This window comes from Hordeum vulgare, chromosome 2H (assembly GCF_904849725.1).
Source record: "Hordeum vulgare subsp. vulgare chromosome 2H, MorexV3_pseudomolecules_assembly, whole genome shotgun sequence".
In the NCBI taxonomy this organism is placed as follows: domain Eukaryota; kingdom Viridiplantae; phylum Streptophyta; class Magnoliopsida; order Poales; family Poaceae; genus Hordeum; species Hordeum vulgare.
Genome location: NC_058519.1, coordinates 651,990,387 through 652,007,416, shown reverse-complemented (window position 1 = coordinate 652,007,416; position 17,030 = coordinate 651,990,387). Strand labels below are relative to the sequence as shown.

At 38.4% G+C, this 17,030-nt stretch overlaps 1 protein-coding gene and 2 non-coding genes across 3 annotated transcripts; all 3 read left to right on the top strand.

Annotated features, from left to right (window-relative positions):
* The first annotated feature begins 2,209 nt into the window (after window positions 1-2,209).
* TRNAS-UGA lies at window positions 2,210-2,297 on the top strand. Its single transcript has one exon. It is a non-coding gene; the product is annotated as a tRNA-Ser (tRNA).
* Window positions 2,298-5,842: 3,545 nt separating this feature from the next.
* Window positions 5,843-5,930, top strand: TRNAS-GCU. Its single transcript has one exon. It is a non-coding gene; the product is annotated as a tRNA-Ser (tRNA).
* A 6,296-nt stretch (window positions 5,931-12,226) lies between these two features.
* Window positions 12,227-13,375, top strand: LOC123428422 (photosystem II protein D1-like). Its single transcript, XM_045112621.1, has one exon. It carries the CDS (start codon window positions 12,278-12,280, stop codon window positions 13,337-13,339), a length of 1,062 nt encoding a protein of 353 aa, XP_044968556.1. The 5' UTR covers window positions 12,227-12,277; the 3' UTR covers window positions 13,340-13,375.
* Window positions 13,376-17,030: the final 3,655 nt, after the last annotated feature.

Sequence of the window (17,030 nt, the reverse complement as noted above, 5' to 3'; positions counted from 1 at the left end):
ATCACAATCATACCCTGCAAAAACAAGTTAGACGTCCTCTAATTTTGTTGTTGCATGTTTTACGTGGTGACCAAGGGTATCTAGTAGGATCGCATCTTACTTACGCAAACAACACAACGGAGATATATGAGTTGCTATTTAACCTCATCCAAGGACCTCCTCGGTCAAATCCGATTCAACTAAAGTTGGAGAAACCGACACTTGCCAGTCATCTTTGAGCAAAGGGGGTTACTCGTAACGATGAAACCAGTCTCTCGTAAGCGTACGAGTAATGTCGGTCCAAGCCTCTTCAATCCAACAATACCGCGGAATCAAGAAAAGACTAAGGAGGGCAGCAAAACGCACATCACCGCCCACAAAAACTTTTGTGTTCTTCTCAAGAAGACATCTACGCATGAACCTAGCTCATGATGCCACTGTTGGGGAACGTCGCATGGGAAACAAAAATTTTCCTACGCGCACGAAGACCTATCATGGTGATGTCCATCTACGAGAGGGGATGAGTGATCTACGTACCCTTGTAGACCGTACAGCAGAAGCGTTGGAGAACGCGGTTGATGTAGTGGAACGTCCTCACGTCCCTCGATCCGCCCCGCGAACAATCCCGCGATCAGTCCCACGATCTAGTACCGAACGGACGGCACCTCCGCGTTCAGCACACGTACAGCTCGACGATGATCTCGGCCTTCTTGATCTAGCAAGAGAGACGGAGAGGTAGAAGAGTTCTCCGGCAGCGTGTCGGCGCTCCGGAGGTTGGTGATGACCTTGTCTCAGCAGGGCTCCGCCCGAGCTCTGCAGAAACGCGATCTAGAGGAAAAACCGTGGAGGTATGTGGTCGGGCTGCCGTGGAAAAGTCGTCTCAAATAAGCCCTAAAACCTCCGTATTTATAGGTGGGAGGGAGGGGGCCTTGCCTTGAGGTCCAAGGACCCTCAAGGGGGTCGGCCGAGCCAAGGGGGAGAACTCTCCCCCCCCCCAAACCGAGTTGGACTAGGTTTGGTGGGAGGGAGTCCCCCTTCCTTCCCACCTCCTCCTTTTTTTTCTTTCTCTCTTGATTTTCTTCTCCTTGGCGCATAGGGCACTTGTGGGCTGTCCCACCAGCCCACTAAGGGCTGGTGTGTCTCCCCCAAGGCCTATGGGCTTCCCCGGGGTGGGTTGCCCCCCCAGTGAACTCCCGGAACCCATTCGTCATTCCCGGTACATTCCCGGTAACTCCGAAAACCTTCCGGTAATCAAATGAGGTCATCCTATATATCAATCTTCGTTTCCGGACCATTCCGGAGACCCTCGTGATGTCCGTGATCTCATCCAGGACTCCGAACAACATTCGGTAACCAACCATATAACTCAAATACGCATAAAACAACGTCGAACCTTAAGTGTGTAGACCCTGCGGGTTCGAGAACTATGTAGACATGACCCGAGAGACTCCTCGGTCAATATCCAATAGCGGGACCTGGATGCCCATATTGGATCCTACATATTCTATGAAGATCTTATCGTTTGAACCTCAGTGCCAAGGATTCGTATAATCCCGTATGTCATTCCCTTTGTCCTTCGGTATGTTACTTGCTCGAGATTCGATCGTCAGTATCCGCATACCTATTTCAATCTCGTTTACCGGCAAGTCTCTTTACTCGTTCCGTAATACAAGATCCCACAACTTACACTAAGTTACATTGCTTGCAAGGCTTGTGTGTGATGTTGTATTACCGAGTGGGCCCCGAGATACCTCTCCATCACACGGAGTGACAAATCCGAGTCTTGATCCATACTAACTCAACTAACACCTTCGGAGATACCTGTAGAGCATCTTTATAGTCACCCAGTTACGTTGCGACGTTTGATACACACAAAGCATTCCTCCGGTGTCAGTGAGTTATATGATCTCATGGTCATAGGAATAAATACTTGACACGCAAAAAACAGTAGCAACAAAATGACACGATCAACATGCTACGTCTATTAGTTTGGGTCTAGTCCATCACGTGATTCTCCCAATGACTTGATTCAGTTATCAAGCAACAACACCTTGCCTATGGCCAGGAAACCTTGACCATCTTTGATCAACGAGCTAGTCAACTAGAGGCTTACTAGGGACAGTGTTTTGTCTATGTATCCACACAAGTATTGTGTTTCCAATCAATACAATTATAGCATGGATAATAATAACTAATTTATTATTGCCTCTAGGGCATATTTCCAACAGGTGGAGAGATGGCTGAGTGGTTGATAGCTCCGGTCTTGAAAACCGGTATAGTTCTAGGAACTATCGAGGGTTCGAATCCCTCTCTCTCCTTTTGCTTATTGAATATGTTTGTTTCTTTCATTTTTTTTATTCTGTCCCTTATCTTTCTTTCATAAAAAGGAATGAATGGCTTGGCTAGATAGAATAACCGAGCCAGAACAGAAAAAAGTAGAACAGGTATAAATAAGAAAATCTTAGTTAAGAGGGTTCATGTAAAGAACAGGTTCCAAATCACGATCGATTCCCTTTTCAAAACCTGCTGCAGCAGCTCGGGCTCTTCCTGCATGCCATAAATGGCCCACAAAAAATAAGAATCCTAGAACAAAATGAGAAGTTGATAACCAACTTCTAGGAGAGACATAATTAACTGCATTGATCTCGGTCGCTACGCCACCCACGAAATTTAAAGAGCCTAAAGGAGCGTGGGTCATATATTCTGCTGAGCGCCGTTCTTGCCAAGGTTGTATGTCTTTTTTCAACCTACTCAAGTCCAAACCGTTGGGGCCCCTTAGAGGTTCTAACCATGGAGCACGAAGGTCCCAAAAACGGATAGTTTCCCCTCCAAAGATAACCTCCCCAGTTAGGGAACGCATTAGATATTTCCCTAAACCTGTGGGTCCTTGAGCGGATCCCACATTAGCTCCAAGACGCTGGTCTCTAACTAGAAAAGTAAATGCTTGAGCTTGAGAAGCTTCTGGCCCGGTGGGTCCATAAAACTCACTCGGATAAGCTGTATTATTGAACCATACAAAACAACAAGCGATAAAACCAAAGACAGATAAAGCAGCTAAACTATAAGACAAGTAAGCTTCTCCAGACCATACAAATGCACGGCGAGCCCATGCGAAGGGTTTGGTTAAAATATGCCAAATTCCCCCAAATACACAAATAAAACCCAACCATACATGTCCACCAATTATATCTTCTAAATCATCTACACTAACAATCCACCCTTCTCCCCCAAAAGGAGATTTTAGTAAATAACCAAATATAACACTGGGACTAAGGGTCAAATTGGTAATTTTTCTTACATTTCCCCCCCAGGGGCCCAGGTATCATATACACCGCCAAAATAAAGAGCCTTGAGTACTAGAAGAAAAGCACCTAGACCTAACAAAATTAAGTGAATACCCAAAATTGTAGTCATTTTATTTCTATCTTTCCAGACATAACCAAAGAATGGAAAAGATTCTTCAAGAGTCTCGGGTCCCAGAAGCGCGTGATAAATGCCACCGAAGCCTAAGACTGCGGAGGAAATTAGGTGAAGTACGCCAGATACAAAGTATGGAAAAGTATCTAGAACTTCCCCCCTGGCCCTACTCCCCAACCTAGAGTAGCTAAGTGTGGAAGTAAAATCAACCCTTGTTCATACATGGGCTTTTCTGGTACGAAATGGGCCACTTCAAATAGGTTCATTGCTCCGGCCCATAATATGATTAATCCGGCATGGGCTACGTGAGCTCCAAGTAGTTTACCGGACAAATTGATTAGTCTGGCATTCCCAGCCCACCAAGCAAAGCCGGTGGTTTCTTGGTCACGACCAGCTAAAACGAAAGTTCCATTAAAGAGCGTTTCCACGTGGTAGAACCTCCTCAGGGAATATAAGATTTTCATGAGGCTGATCCTGAGCTGCCATCCACGCACGAATACCCTCGTTTAAAAGAATATTTTTGGTGTAGAAAGTCTTGAATTCAGGATCTTCCGCTGCATGGATTTCCTGGGAAACAAAGTCATAGGCACGTAAGTTCAGAGCCAAGCCAACTACGCCAATAGCACTCATCCATAAACCGGTGACGGGTACAAATAGCATAAAGAAATGTAACCAACGTTTATTGGAAAAAGCAACACCAAAGATTTGGGACCAAAAGCGGTTAGCAGTGACCATTGAATAAGTTTCTTCAGCTTGAGTTGGGTTAAAAGCACGGAAGGTATTTGCACCATCACCGTCCTCAAATAGAGTGTTTTCTACGGTTGCTCCATGAATAGCGCATAGCAGAGCCGCGCCTAATACTCCGGCAAGTCCCATCATATGAAATGGGTTCAACGTCCAATTATGAAATCCTTGGAAGAAAAGGATGAATCGAAATATCGCTGCTATGCCAAAACTCGGCGCAAAGAACCAACCAGATTGCCCCAGTGGATAAATAAGGAATACTGAAACAAAAACAGCAATTGGACCAGAGAATGAGATTGCATTATAAGGCCGCAATTGAACAGACCGAGCAAGTTCAAATTGGCGTAACATGAAACCTATTAGTGCAAAAGCCCCGTGGAGAGCTACAAAAGTCCATAGACCGCCTAATTGACACCAACGAGTAAAATCTCCTTGTGCTTCTGGCCCCCATAGTAGCAACAAAGAGTGTGCTAAACTATTGGTAGGTGTAGAAACTGCTGCGGTTAAGAAATTACAACCTTCCAAATAGGAACTTGCCAATCCATGGGTATACCAAGAAGTTACAAAAGTTGTCCCTGTAAACCAACCCCCTAAAGCGAAATAAGCACAAGGAAAGAGCAATATGCTAGACCATCCTACAAAAACGAAACGGTCCCTTCGTAACCAGTCATCCATAGTATCAAATAGATCATTTTCTTCTTTAGGAACTCTACAAAGGGCTATAGTCATAGTGATCCTCCTATTCAATTACTTCAACCATTTCCGAGCACCTCATATCACTTTCCAAGGCATATGATAGTTTTATATCTGTGGACAATTTCTTTCTCGTTCAATGCCCTTTTTCAATGGTCTCGAAGAGAGAAATTTTCCATTTTTATCTATGGAGTCACTACCGAGGTCGTTGTAAATCCATGAATTTGATTCGATTTGTTTTTCTTATCTTATACTTATAGAAATAAACCTTTGAATTCAGCATTATTCCAAGACTCCTATTTCAAAGTCTATCTTTTAAGGGAAAAATGAAAATAAAAGTAACCCCTTTTTTCCCATTCCCTCTCTATTGCATGGGGGGAAGAACTAAAATGGAGGATTCTGAAAAAAAAGACCTTCGAAATCAATTTTTATGTGTAGCGCAAAGGAGTTGCGATTTCTTCTTATTCCTATAGAACATCTAGTAACAAGAATATGAAATCGTAAATAGCGAAAAATTCTTGTCTTGCGCGGTCTAAGTCTAAGGAAATACGAAAAATTCGCTTATACAATTTCATCTACATCGAATTTATATATTAGAATAGCGGATAGAGGCATCATTCAAGGAGTCAGGTCTACTTACTTTATGCTTCTTTCCAATTTTATGGTGGATTTGATAAGAACCCTTTTTGCTTTCTTGATAAATAATCGACAAAAAAAGCGTTTTTTTATATATATCTTGTTTTATTATAATTATAACAAGTCCTATATGGAAATGCCCGCTAAAGAGAAAATCTATTTGATTGTCTATCGGTCAATATCGATTTTTACAAAGAAAAAACAAGAATTTTCTTCTTTTTTTTTATTAACATTAAGAAAAAAGAATATAACTAAAATGGAATTGGCAATATAATTTTTATAGACTTTTGAAAGAAAAAAAGGGGTTTTTTGCAACCGTTATTTCTTATTTCTTGCCTATATCATATCACGGAAACCTTTCGCTTTGGAACGTGGAGAGATGGCTGAGTGGACTAAAGCGGCGGATTGCTAATCCGTTGTACAATTTTTTTGTACCGAGGGTTCGAATCCCTCTCTTTCCGCTCCCTTGGATCATTTGGGACTTTCAAACTGGAAAGAATTCTGACCCCCGGATTTTCTCATAGATAAATATACGAAACAAATCCAATTTGTAAGAATTTTTTTTTGAATTTTTACTCCTCGCGTCCAGGATTCCGTCCTGGATCATTAGATAAGAATCCAAAGATAAAGAGTGAAACGAAGAATATCACTAGTGTATAAACAAAAAGTTTGAGAGTAAGCATTACCAGTTTTTCCTTACCACACGGATCCACTAGGATGGTTTTTTTTTTATACCTAAAAATGCAAAAATGAATTCTGGAAAAAAATTGCAAGAATTCATTTATAATAAGAACTCTTATCAATAGCAAAAATAGGGTTAGGTGGTATTGAATAGGTATTGTGTAGGTACCTAAAGGTACCTGCTCAACCTAGGTGCAGGGGAGTAGAAAGGCTGATCCAAATTTATTGCTGTAGCTACCCATTCAATGTAGAATAATTTCAATTTTAGAATTGAGGGTTCATAATATAAAAATATAAAACTTCTCGGCTTTTACCCATTTTAATTTTTTTTGGAATGAACACATCATTCAATTTGGCATACAGAGTACTAAATATTTCATCGAAAACTTACAACAGCTTGCCAAACAAAGGCTAATAGAAAAAAGAATAGAGGTATAACAGGCATAATATCCACGATTGGATTGAAAATAGCATAAGCTTCGGGCAATTTGGCAAAGAAAAAACTAGTAGGATAAAGAACAGAATTAAAACAGATACAGGTTAAACTAAGTATATTAGGCATAACAAGCATTTCATTCTTGTAGAGTAAATAATTGGATTTTGATTGAGTTATTTTTTTAAGGGAAAGAAGGAAAAGGCAGATTCAAAATCTTTTTTTCTTCGGACTTTCCCAAACACAAAATACCTCCTTGTATTCGCACTCTCAAATGAGAGTGGAATAAATTCGACTTTCATATAATATCTTAATAGAATTCCATGTAATGATCAATGCATTTTTTTGATTCTATATTATCCGCATGTGTAGAATACTAGCAAGAGAATATCTCTTCTTTATTTATGTAATTGAAATGGTATTGACGAATAACAAATAAACATAATAGTGTTTATTAGTGTCGCATAAAACCCGAAATGGGGCGTGGCCAAGTGGTAAGGCAGCGGGTTTTGGTCCTGTTACTCGGAGGTTCGAATCCTTCCGTCCAAGATTGTTTCTGATGAAACAAACGGTGAAATTATATAGTACTCCGTATGAGACAAAAGTTTATTAAAGAGAATAATGATATCTTATGTTTTCTCAGAAAACATAATAAAGTCTTAAGTCCAGTCAAATTGACTACCTTTATTTTCATGAAAAAAATGGGATCTAGCAGGCACATTCAGGATATGCCTCTACTATGATCACTTAATAATCACTTAATCATATTTTTTTCTTCCTTTTGGTCTTCGAGTCGAAGAAGTACCAAAAACAATTAACTACCAAAAACTTTCAATCTATTCATTGGAATAGTTTATTTAGTTATTATAGTTAATTGTTTTTGGTACAGAAAATATATATTACTAATAGACTTCTAATTCTAGTAATTAAATGAATTAATCTTTTTTGGAGGTTGATAGTTTATTTATTGAGGAAGAGTCAATCCTTCTCTTCTCACTTCAAGATTGATCATCTCGAGCCATCCGTTGAGGGTGGAAATTTAATAATAAATAAGTTTTAAGCAAACTTGTTTAGTCATCTTTTTCTATGTTTCATTCATATGATAGAATTCGAATATGGGTTTAAATAAATTGGATCTTGGCGGAGGCTTCCCGGATAAATACTTACTTTCTTTTATCCATATTGCTCCATAGATAGCAAGTTTTAATTTTAATTAGTATACAAAAAACAAAACCAATGACTATTCATGATTCCATCCATATTGGATCAATTTTCTATACCACTTTGCAATGAAAAGAGGAATGTTTGTTATGGTAAAACTTCGTTTAAAACGATGTGGTAGAAAGCAACGTGCGACTTGAAGGACATGATCGATTGTGGATTTTGCTATCCATCATTTTCCATAGTAATGAAAATGCTCTTGGCTCGACATAGCCTGTTCTATTCGTTCCGAACCAAATTTGCGCAGGGTTTAAGTAACATAGTACACGATGGAGCTCGAGAGGACAGAGTTTATTTTTTATCAAGGGAAAGAATCTAGGGTTAGTGAAAACTAATAAATTAGGCCAACTTTGTCAGTCTATCCTTAATATAAAAATAAATCAAAAGGTTAAAATAAGAAGAAAGTCCAATAAAAGTATATCAGAATCAATCCCCCTTATTAGATTTCTATAGAAGAGATAAATGCTTTATCGAAGGAAATAAGAAAAAAGGGTATGTTGCTACTCTTTTGAAAGAAAAAATAGGAATTCCCGAAGTAATGTCTAAACCCAAGGATTTCACAAATCAAAGATAAAGGATTCCAGAACAAGTAAACACAATTTTCAATTGTCTCAACAACAGAGTTGGATCAGAATAAGGAATAAAAGTCAATTCGTTCGAAATGAGACAAAGAAAAGAGTTTAAAGACGACTCAAATTTTTTTGAAGGATTTTGCCTTCGAAGTTTCTCAGACAGAATTAGCCAACTTGAGTCATGAGTATAAATGAAATTTGTTTTTTCTGTAAGGAAATTAATGGACGTCATAGTCTAATTTCTATTATTATCGACAGAAATTCGAATCATTTTCTCGAGCCGTATGAGGAGAAAACCTCCTATACGTTTCTAGGGCGGCGTTGTTTATCTACATCTATCCCAATAAGCTGTCTATCGAATCGTTGCAATTGATGTTCGATCTCGAAGAGAAGGAAGAGATCTCCGAAAAGTAGGTTTTTATGATCCGATAAAGAATCAAACTTGTTTAAATGTTCCAGCTATTCTCTATTTCCTTGAAAAGGGTGCTCAACTGACAAGAACTGTTTATAATATTTTAAGGAAGGTGGAATTCTTTAAAGAAAAAGAAAGAACTTTGAGTTAATTGAAGAACTAAATGAATAAAAAAGTAGGATAGGAGAAGATTATTAGTATTCCTCGTTGTCTAATTATTTAGACACAATTTACCTCTTTCTTAATCGTATTTGGATTTATATCGTGCCAATCCAACATAAGCCCCTATTTTATTTACTTTTTCTATCTAATTTGTTTTCTTACCATTGTATTTCCATTGACAAAGGTCTATTGAACAAATAGAATTTGTAGATATATGGGTCTCTTTATCCTCACTCCATATTTAATTTTTCTGCTTACACTTCGCTCAAATGATAAGGGTGTTCCTCTTGCATGTATTCTCATACAATATAATATATATATTTTTAATAAAAATCGCTAAAAAAGGAGAATTTGGCCATCGTGATTAGGGTCGCTCTTTTTTTTCACTTTAGTGGAATTTAACCAGACCTGTTCGTTTTGCCATTTGAGTGTTTTTCATGGTCGATAAAATCTTTCTTTTGATGTCTTGCTAGTTCAATGTTTTGACAAAAGCGCGCGGTGTAATTCCATTGATTTTTGGATTTCGATCGTATCTAAGATCCTTTTTTATCTGGGTTGCTAACTCAATGGTAGAGTACTCGGCTTTTAACTGCGACTATGATCTTTTACACATTTGGATGAAACAACAAATTCGTCGAGACTCTTGGTAGAGTCTAGAAGACCACGATTGATCCTCAAAGGTAATGAATGGAAAAAATAGCATGTCGTAATAAAATCAATCTTTTTTGAATGGAATCCAAAATTATGATTTTCTGGGTCTAGTGAATAAATGGATAGAGCCTGGCTCCAATTCTGGTAAAATAAAAAGCAACGAGCTTAACTTCTTAATTGGAAGGATTCCCCGCTCTAATTAGACGTTAAAAATAGATTAGTGTCGGATGTGGGGAAAGGTTGGGTTTTCCTATGAGTGGACCCTTTATTTTTTCTTTTTTTTAGAAATCCTAATTATTCTTGATTATGGATTGAATAAGGGATGTTATGGATTGAATGTGTAAAAGAAGCAGTATATTGATAAAGAGGCTGTATTCCAAAGTCAAAAGAGCGATTGGCCTGCAAAAATAAAAAACTTGTTCTGTTCTTTTTTGTAATTTAGAACAAACATAAACTAATTCGGTAGAAAAGGAGCGGAAAAAGATCCATGGATTAGACTCCCTTTCTTTCCAGGGTTTGTATTAAAAATGCAACACCCTGTTCTGACCATATTGCACTATATATCATCATTCGATAAACCGAGAAATGCTTCTTCTCTCTGATTCAAGTAGAAATACAAATGGAAAAATTCGAAGGGTATTCAGAAAAACAGAAATCTCGTCAACAATACTTTGTCTACCCACTTCTCTTTCAGGAGTATATTTATGCATTTGCTCATGATTATGGATTAAACGGTTCTGAACCTGTGGAAATAGTTAGTTGGAATAACAAGAAATTTAGTTCACTACTTGTGAAATGTTTAATTATTCGAATGTATCAGCAGAATTTTTTGGATAACTCGGTTAATCATCCTAACCTAGATCGATTATTGGATTACAATTTTTTTTATTCTGAGTTTTATTCTCAGATTCTATCTGAGGGGTTTGCGACTGTTGTGGAAATCCCATTCTCGCTACGGGAATTATCTTGTCCGAAAGAAAAAGAAATACCAAAGTTTCAGAATTTACGCTCTATTCATTCAATATTTCCCTTTTTAGAAGACAAATTTTTGCATTTGGATTATCTATCACATATAGAAATACCCTATCCTATCCATTTGGAAATCTTGGTTCAACTCCTTCAATAGCGTATCCAAGATGTTCCATCTTTGCATTTATTGCGATTCTTTCTCAACTACTATTCGAATTGGAATAGTTTTATTACTTCAATGAAATCCATTCTTTTTTTTCAAAAAGAAAATAAAAGACTAGTTAAATTCCTATATAACTCTTATGTATCAGAATATGAATTTTTCTTGTTGTTTCTTCGTAAACAATCTTCTTGCTTACCATTAGCATATTCTGGAACTTTTCTGAAACGAATCCACTTTTCTAGGAAGATGGAACATTTTGGGATAATGTACCCTGGTTTTTCTCGGAAAACCTTATGGTTCTTTATGGATCCTCTTATACATTATGTTCGATGTCAAGGAAAGGCAATTCTTGCATCAAAAGGCAGTTTTTTTTGAAAAAGAAATGGAAATGCTACCTTATCAATTTCTGGCAATATTATTTCTTTTTTTGGACTCAGCCGCGAAGAATCCATATAAACCAATTAGCAAACTCTTGCTTCGATTTTATGGGATACCTTTCAAGTGTACCAAAAAGTCCTTTGTTGGTAAGGAATCAAATGCCGGAGAATTCATTTCTCATAGATAGTCGAATGAAAAAATTCGATGCCATAGTCCCCGCTACTCTCCTCATAGGATACTTATCAAAAGCTCAATTTTGTACTGGATCGGGGCATCCTATTAGTAAACCCATTTGGACGGATTTATCAGATTGGGATATTCTTGATCGATTTGGTCGGATATGTAGAAATCTTTTTCATTATCATAGTGGATCTTCGAAAAAACGGACTTTGTATCGACTAAAGTATATACTTCGACTTTCATGCGCTAGAACTTTAGCTCGTAAACATAAAAGCACGGTACGAACTTTTATGCAACGATTGGGTTCGACATTTTTAGAAGAATTTTTTACGGAAGAAGAGCAAGTTTTTTCTTTGATGTTCACCAAAACAACTCTTTTTTCTTTCAGTGGATCACACACTGAGCGTATTTGGTATTTGGATATTATAGGTATCAATGACCTGGTCAACCCTGTTAATTAATCATTAGACAAAACTAATAAACAGGAAAGGGTTGATAAATGATCAAGAAAAAACTTTCATATTTTTCATTCTGAAATGTTCCTTTTATTATAATAAAGAGTAGGTGAATCAACTTACTAATTAAAAAATTAGTAGAACTTCCTCTTTGGAATAGAATATTGGCTATTTCTACATAGGGAAAGTCGTGTGCAATGAAAAATGCAAGCACGATTTGGGGAGGGATTTTTCTCTATTGTAACAAGGAAGAATTATCTACTCCATCCGACTAGTTCCGGGTTCGAGTCCCGGGCAACCCATATAGAAAAGACCCATCAAAGTTTTTAACTTTTACTCACTTCATTTACAAATACAAAATTATTGGTTTGGTTAATTTATTTATATGGATAGCCAATCTTTGGGCTGACTTGGTTGACATTGGTATATAGTCTATGTTATACTGTTAAATAACAAGCCTTCTATTATCTATATTCTAGTTAATACGTGTGCCTGGGAGTCCTTGCAATTTGAATAAACCAAGATCTTACCATGACTGCAATTTTAGAGAGACGCGAAAGTACAAGCCTGTGGGGTCGCTTCTGCAACTGGATAACTAGCACTGAAAATCGTCTTTACATCGGATGGTTCGGTGTTTTGATGATCCCTACCTTATTGACCGCAACTTCTGTATTTATTATCGCCTTCATCGCTGCCCCTCCAGTAGATATTGATGGTATTCGCGAGCCTGTTTCTGGTTCTTTACTTTATGGAAACAATATTATCTCTGGTGCTATTATTCCTACTTCTGCGGCGATCGGATTGCACTTTTACCCAATTTGGGAAGCTGCATCTGTTGATGAGTGGTTATACAATGGTGGTCCTTATGAGCTAATTGTTCTACACTTCTTACTTGGTGTAGCTTGTTATATGGGTCGTGAGTGCGAACTTAGTTTCCGTCTGGGTATGCGTCCTTGGATTGCTGTTGCATATTCAACTCCTGTTGCAGCTGCTACTGCTGTTTTCTTGATTTACCCTATTGGTCAAGGAAGCTTTTCTGATGGTATGCCTTTAGGAATCTCTGGTACTTTCAACTTTATGATTGTATTCCAGGCAGAGCACAACATCCTTATGCATCCATTCCACATGTTAGGTGTAGCTGGTGTATTCGGCGGTTCCCTATTCAGTGCTATGCATGGTTCCTTGGTAACCTCTAGTTTGATCAGGGAAACTACTGAAAATGAATCTGCTAATGAGGGTTACAAATTTGGTCAAGAGGAAGAGACTTATAATATTGTGGATGCTCATGGTTATTTTGGCCGATTAATCTTCCAATATGCTAGTTTCAACAACTCTCGTTCTTTACACTTCTTCTTGGCTGCTTGGCCTGTAGTAGGAATCTGGTTCACTGCTTTAGGTATTAGTACTATGGCTTTCAACCTAAATGGTTTCAATTTCAACCAATCTGTAGTTGATAGTCAAGGTCGCGTTATTAATACTTGGGCTGATATCATCAACCGTGCTAACCTTGGTATGGAAGTAATGCACGAACGTAATGCTCACAACTTCCCTCTAGACTTAGCTGCTGTTGAAGTTCCAGCTATTAATGGATAAGGTTTTTCTGCTAACATATAAGAATTTTTGAAGAAAGAAAAGACAAAAATACCCAATATCTTGTTCTAGCAAGATATTGGGTATTTTGAATCTTTTTTTTCTTCTTAATCTTTCTGTTCAGAATTCAGTTAACGACGAGATTTAGTATCCTTTCTTGCATTTTCATAACTCGTAAAATGCCGAGTAGGCACGAATTCTCCCAATTTGCGACCTACCATAGGATTTGTTATGTAAATAGGTATATGTTCCTTTCCATTATGAATCGCAATAGTATGGCCAACCATTGTGGGTAGAATGCTAGATGCCCGGGACCACGTTACTATTGTTTCTTTCTCCTCCTTCATATTGACCTTTTCTATCTTTGCCAATAAATGATGAGCTACAAAAGGATTCGTTTTTTTTCGTGTCACAGCTGATTACTCCTTTTTTCCTTTTTAAAGAGTGGCATTCTATGTCCAATATCTCGATCGAAGTACGGAGGTCAGAATAAATAGAATAATGATCAACGGAAAAAAGAAAAAAATCCTTTAGCTGGATAAGGGGCGGATGTAGCCAAGTGGATCAAGGCAGTGGATTGTGAATCCACCATGCGCGGGTTCAATTCCCGTCGTTCGCCCATCGCATTATTGCAAATTCCAAAAATGCAATTTTCCATATTCCTAGTTACGTATTTACTTACGGCGACGAAGAATAAAACTATCGCTATATTTTTTCCTTTTCCTAGTTCTTCTTCCAAGCGAGGATAACCCCAAGGGGTTGTGGTTTTTTTTCTACCAATGGGAGCTTTCCCTTCACCGCCCCCATGGGGGTGGTCCACAGGGTTCATAACTACCCCTCTTACTATGGGGCGTTTACCTAGCCAACACTTAGATCCGGCTCTACCCAAACTTTTTTGGTTCACCCCAACATTACCCACTTGTCCGACTGTTGCTAACAATTTTGGGATACTAAACGGACCTCCCCAGATGGTAATCTTAAAGTGGCCGATTTACCCTCTTTTGCAATGAGGTTCGCTACAGCACCTGCTGCTCTAGCTAATTTCCCACCCCTTCCACGTGTGATTTCTATGTTATGCATGGCCGTGCCTAAGGGCATATCGGTTGAAGTAGATTCTTCTTTTCTCTCAAAAAACCCCTTCCCAAACTATACAAGCTTCTTCCAAAGCATACGGCTTTCTAGATGTATATGACGATCTCTAGACAGATGGATCTTATATGAATCATATGATGAAGTACCACATGAGTGGATATATAGGAAAGGAATCCAAATCTGCCGAATCGCTCATGTTATGATCTTCTACATCCTAGGTCTCTGCGTTCCGTCATCTGGCTTATGTTCTTCATGTAGCATTCAGATCGAATGACTCTATGAAATTACGTCGATACTTCCACATATTATGGGTAACGTAGGAGACATCCCTATTTTCCCCCGGGGGTCTTAATTACCACTGCTTAGCTTTCAATTTGCCTCTGACCATCAAATTAAATGTGAATAACCCGTCCTCCTCTCTTTGAAACAAGGGGCGCTTCCGGTTCTGTGCGTGCTTCAAACAATTTTGTCTTCTCCATATTACCATACCTCTAGAGTCAATAATTTTCTATGAGGAACTACTGAACTCAATCACTTGCTGTCGTTACTCAACAGTTTTCTATTGAGGTCTATCCCGTAGAGGTAGTCAAATTGGATCAGTGATCGATTTCTAGGTTTCGTCGTAAACCTAATTGGTTACTTCCAATTACGTAAATCAATAGTTCAAACCGCACTCAAAGGTAGGGCATTTCCCATTGATATAGGAACTTTTGTACCAGAAACAATAGTATCTCCAATTATAGCCCCTCTGGGATGTAAAATATATCTCTTCTCACCATCCCCATAGTGTATGAGACAAATGTATGCATTTTGATTAGGGTCGTATTCTATGGTTACGATTCTACCAGATATGTCTTTTTGATTCCGTCGAAAATCTATTTTACGGTATAGGCGCTTATGACCTCCCCCTCTATGCCTTGCGGTAATGATTCCTCTGGAATTACGACCTTTACCACAACGGTGCCGTCCATGGATCAAATTATTTCGTGGATTGGATTTCACTTGCCTGTCTACGGTTCCCTTGCGTGTGCTCGGGATAGGTGTTTTGTATAAATGTTTCGCCGTATTATTAAGTATTCTCCTTTAGTTTTTTTCTCTATCTAGAAGTGGAATAGAATAACCCGGTTGAAGGGTAATGATCATACGTCTGTAATGCATTGTATGGCCCAGAATAGGTCCTATTCTTCTACCTTTTCCACGCAGTCGATGGCTATTCACAGCTACCACCTTAACACCAAAGAAGAGTTCGACCCAATGCTTTATTTCTGTCTTAGTGAATCCCGATTCGACATTAAAAGTATATTGATTCTTTCCCAATAAACGAAGACTTTTTTCTGTAAATACTGCGTATTTGATTCCATCCATAAATCGACTTTCCCTCCTATGCTCTGAGTTCCAGTATCGATAAGAATTCGAGTTCTTATTGTTCTTATGTTATGGTATGAATATACCATACCAATTCGTTATGTATGGATGATGGATGAGATTCCATGGATAGAGAGCCAGTTCCAATAGACTTATGGAATGTTCCCGTTCGTGTGCATCCAGCAGGAATTGAACCCGCAAATTTACCAACTATGAGTTGGGCGCTTTAACCATTCAGCCATGGATGCTTAACAGGGATCATCGTACATCGTAAATAACCAATTTTCATATAGAAAGACATATCATAGAAAAATGAAATCGAAAATATTCCGAGATGGCAAATATTCGAAGATGACTATAAAAACACCTCTCTGGATCCTCGAATTGAAAGAGAGATTGAGAGGGATCAAGAATCCTAATTCTCGCTATTTGGAATGGATCCAATTCTATTGAGTCTGACTCATAGTGATCATTTCTCTTTAGCAAAGAATGACCTTGGTTATCAAAGGATTGAACAACCGAGATCCATTTCCTTATGATACCTAGTTGGCATTGATAACAAGGATCTAATGAATTATGAGTTTAATAGATCCTCTTTAGCAGAAAGACGTATATTCCTTGCTCATTATCAGACAATCACTTATTCCCAAACCTCGTGTGGGACTAATCGTTTTCATTTACCATCTCATGGAAAACCCTTTTCGTTCCGCTTAGCCCTATCGGGTATTTTAGTGATAGGTTCTATAGGAACTGGACGATCCTATTTGGTGAAATACCTAACGAAAAATTACGATTTTCCTTTCATTAAGGTACCAGGGCTTCTTATTCCACAAGAACGAAAGCACCTTTTCATTCTTTCATATACTAGGGGTTTTTACTTGGAAAAGACAATGTTCCATACTAAAGGATTCGGGTCCATAACCACGAGTTCCAGTGCACTAGATCTTGTAGCAGTTAGCAACGAGGCCCTATCCATTAGTATTCCACATAAGAAATCCATTCTAGAAAAAAATACAATTAGATTAGCTCTTCATAGACAAACTTGGGGTTTGCGAGCCAAGGTAAGATCGGCTCGGGATCATGGGACCCTTTTTATCAGATAGGAGGGGCTCTTGTACAAAATAGACTTACTAAGTAATAACCCCATAGAATCTATCTATATAAAGATAAAGAGGCAATCGTGTCAGGAAGCGGGTTTTTCTTTGGCCAAAAGGTACTTCGAACTTGGAACGAGCAT

Excerpts from the sequence above, each read along its gene's own strand:
- LOC123428422 (XM_045112621.1), top strand. The coding sequence starts at position 12,278 with ATGACTGCAATTTTAGAGAGACGCGAAAGTACAAGCCTGTGGGGTCGC.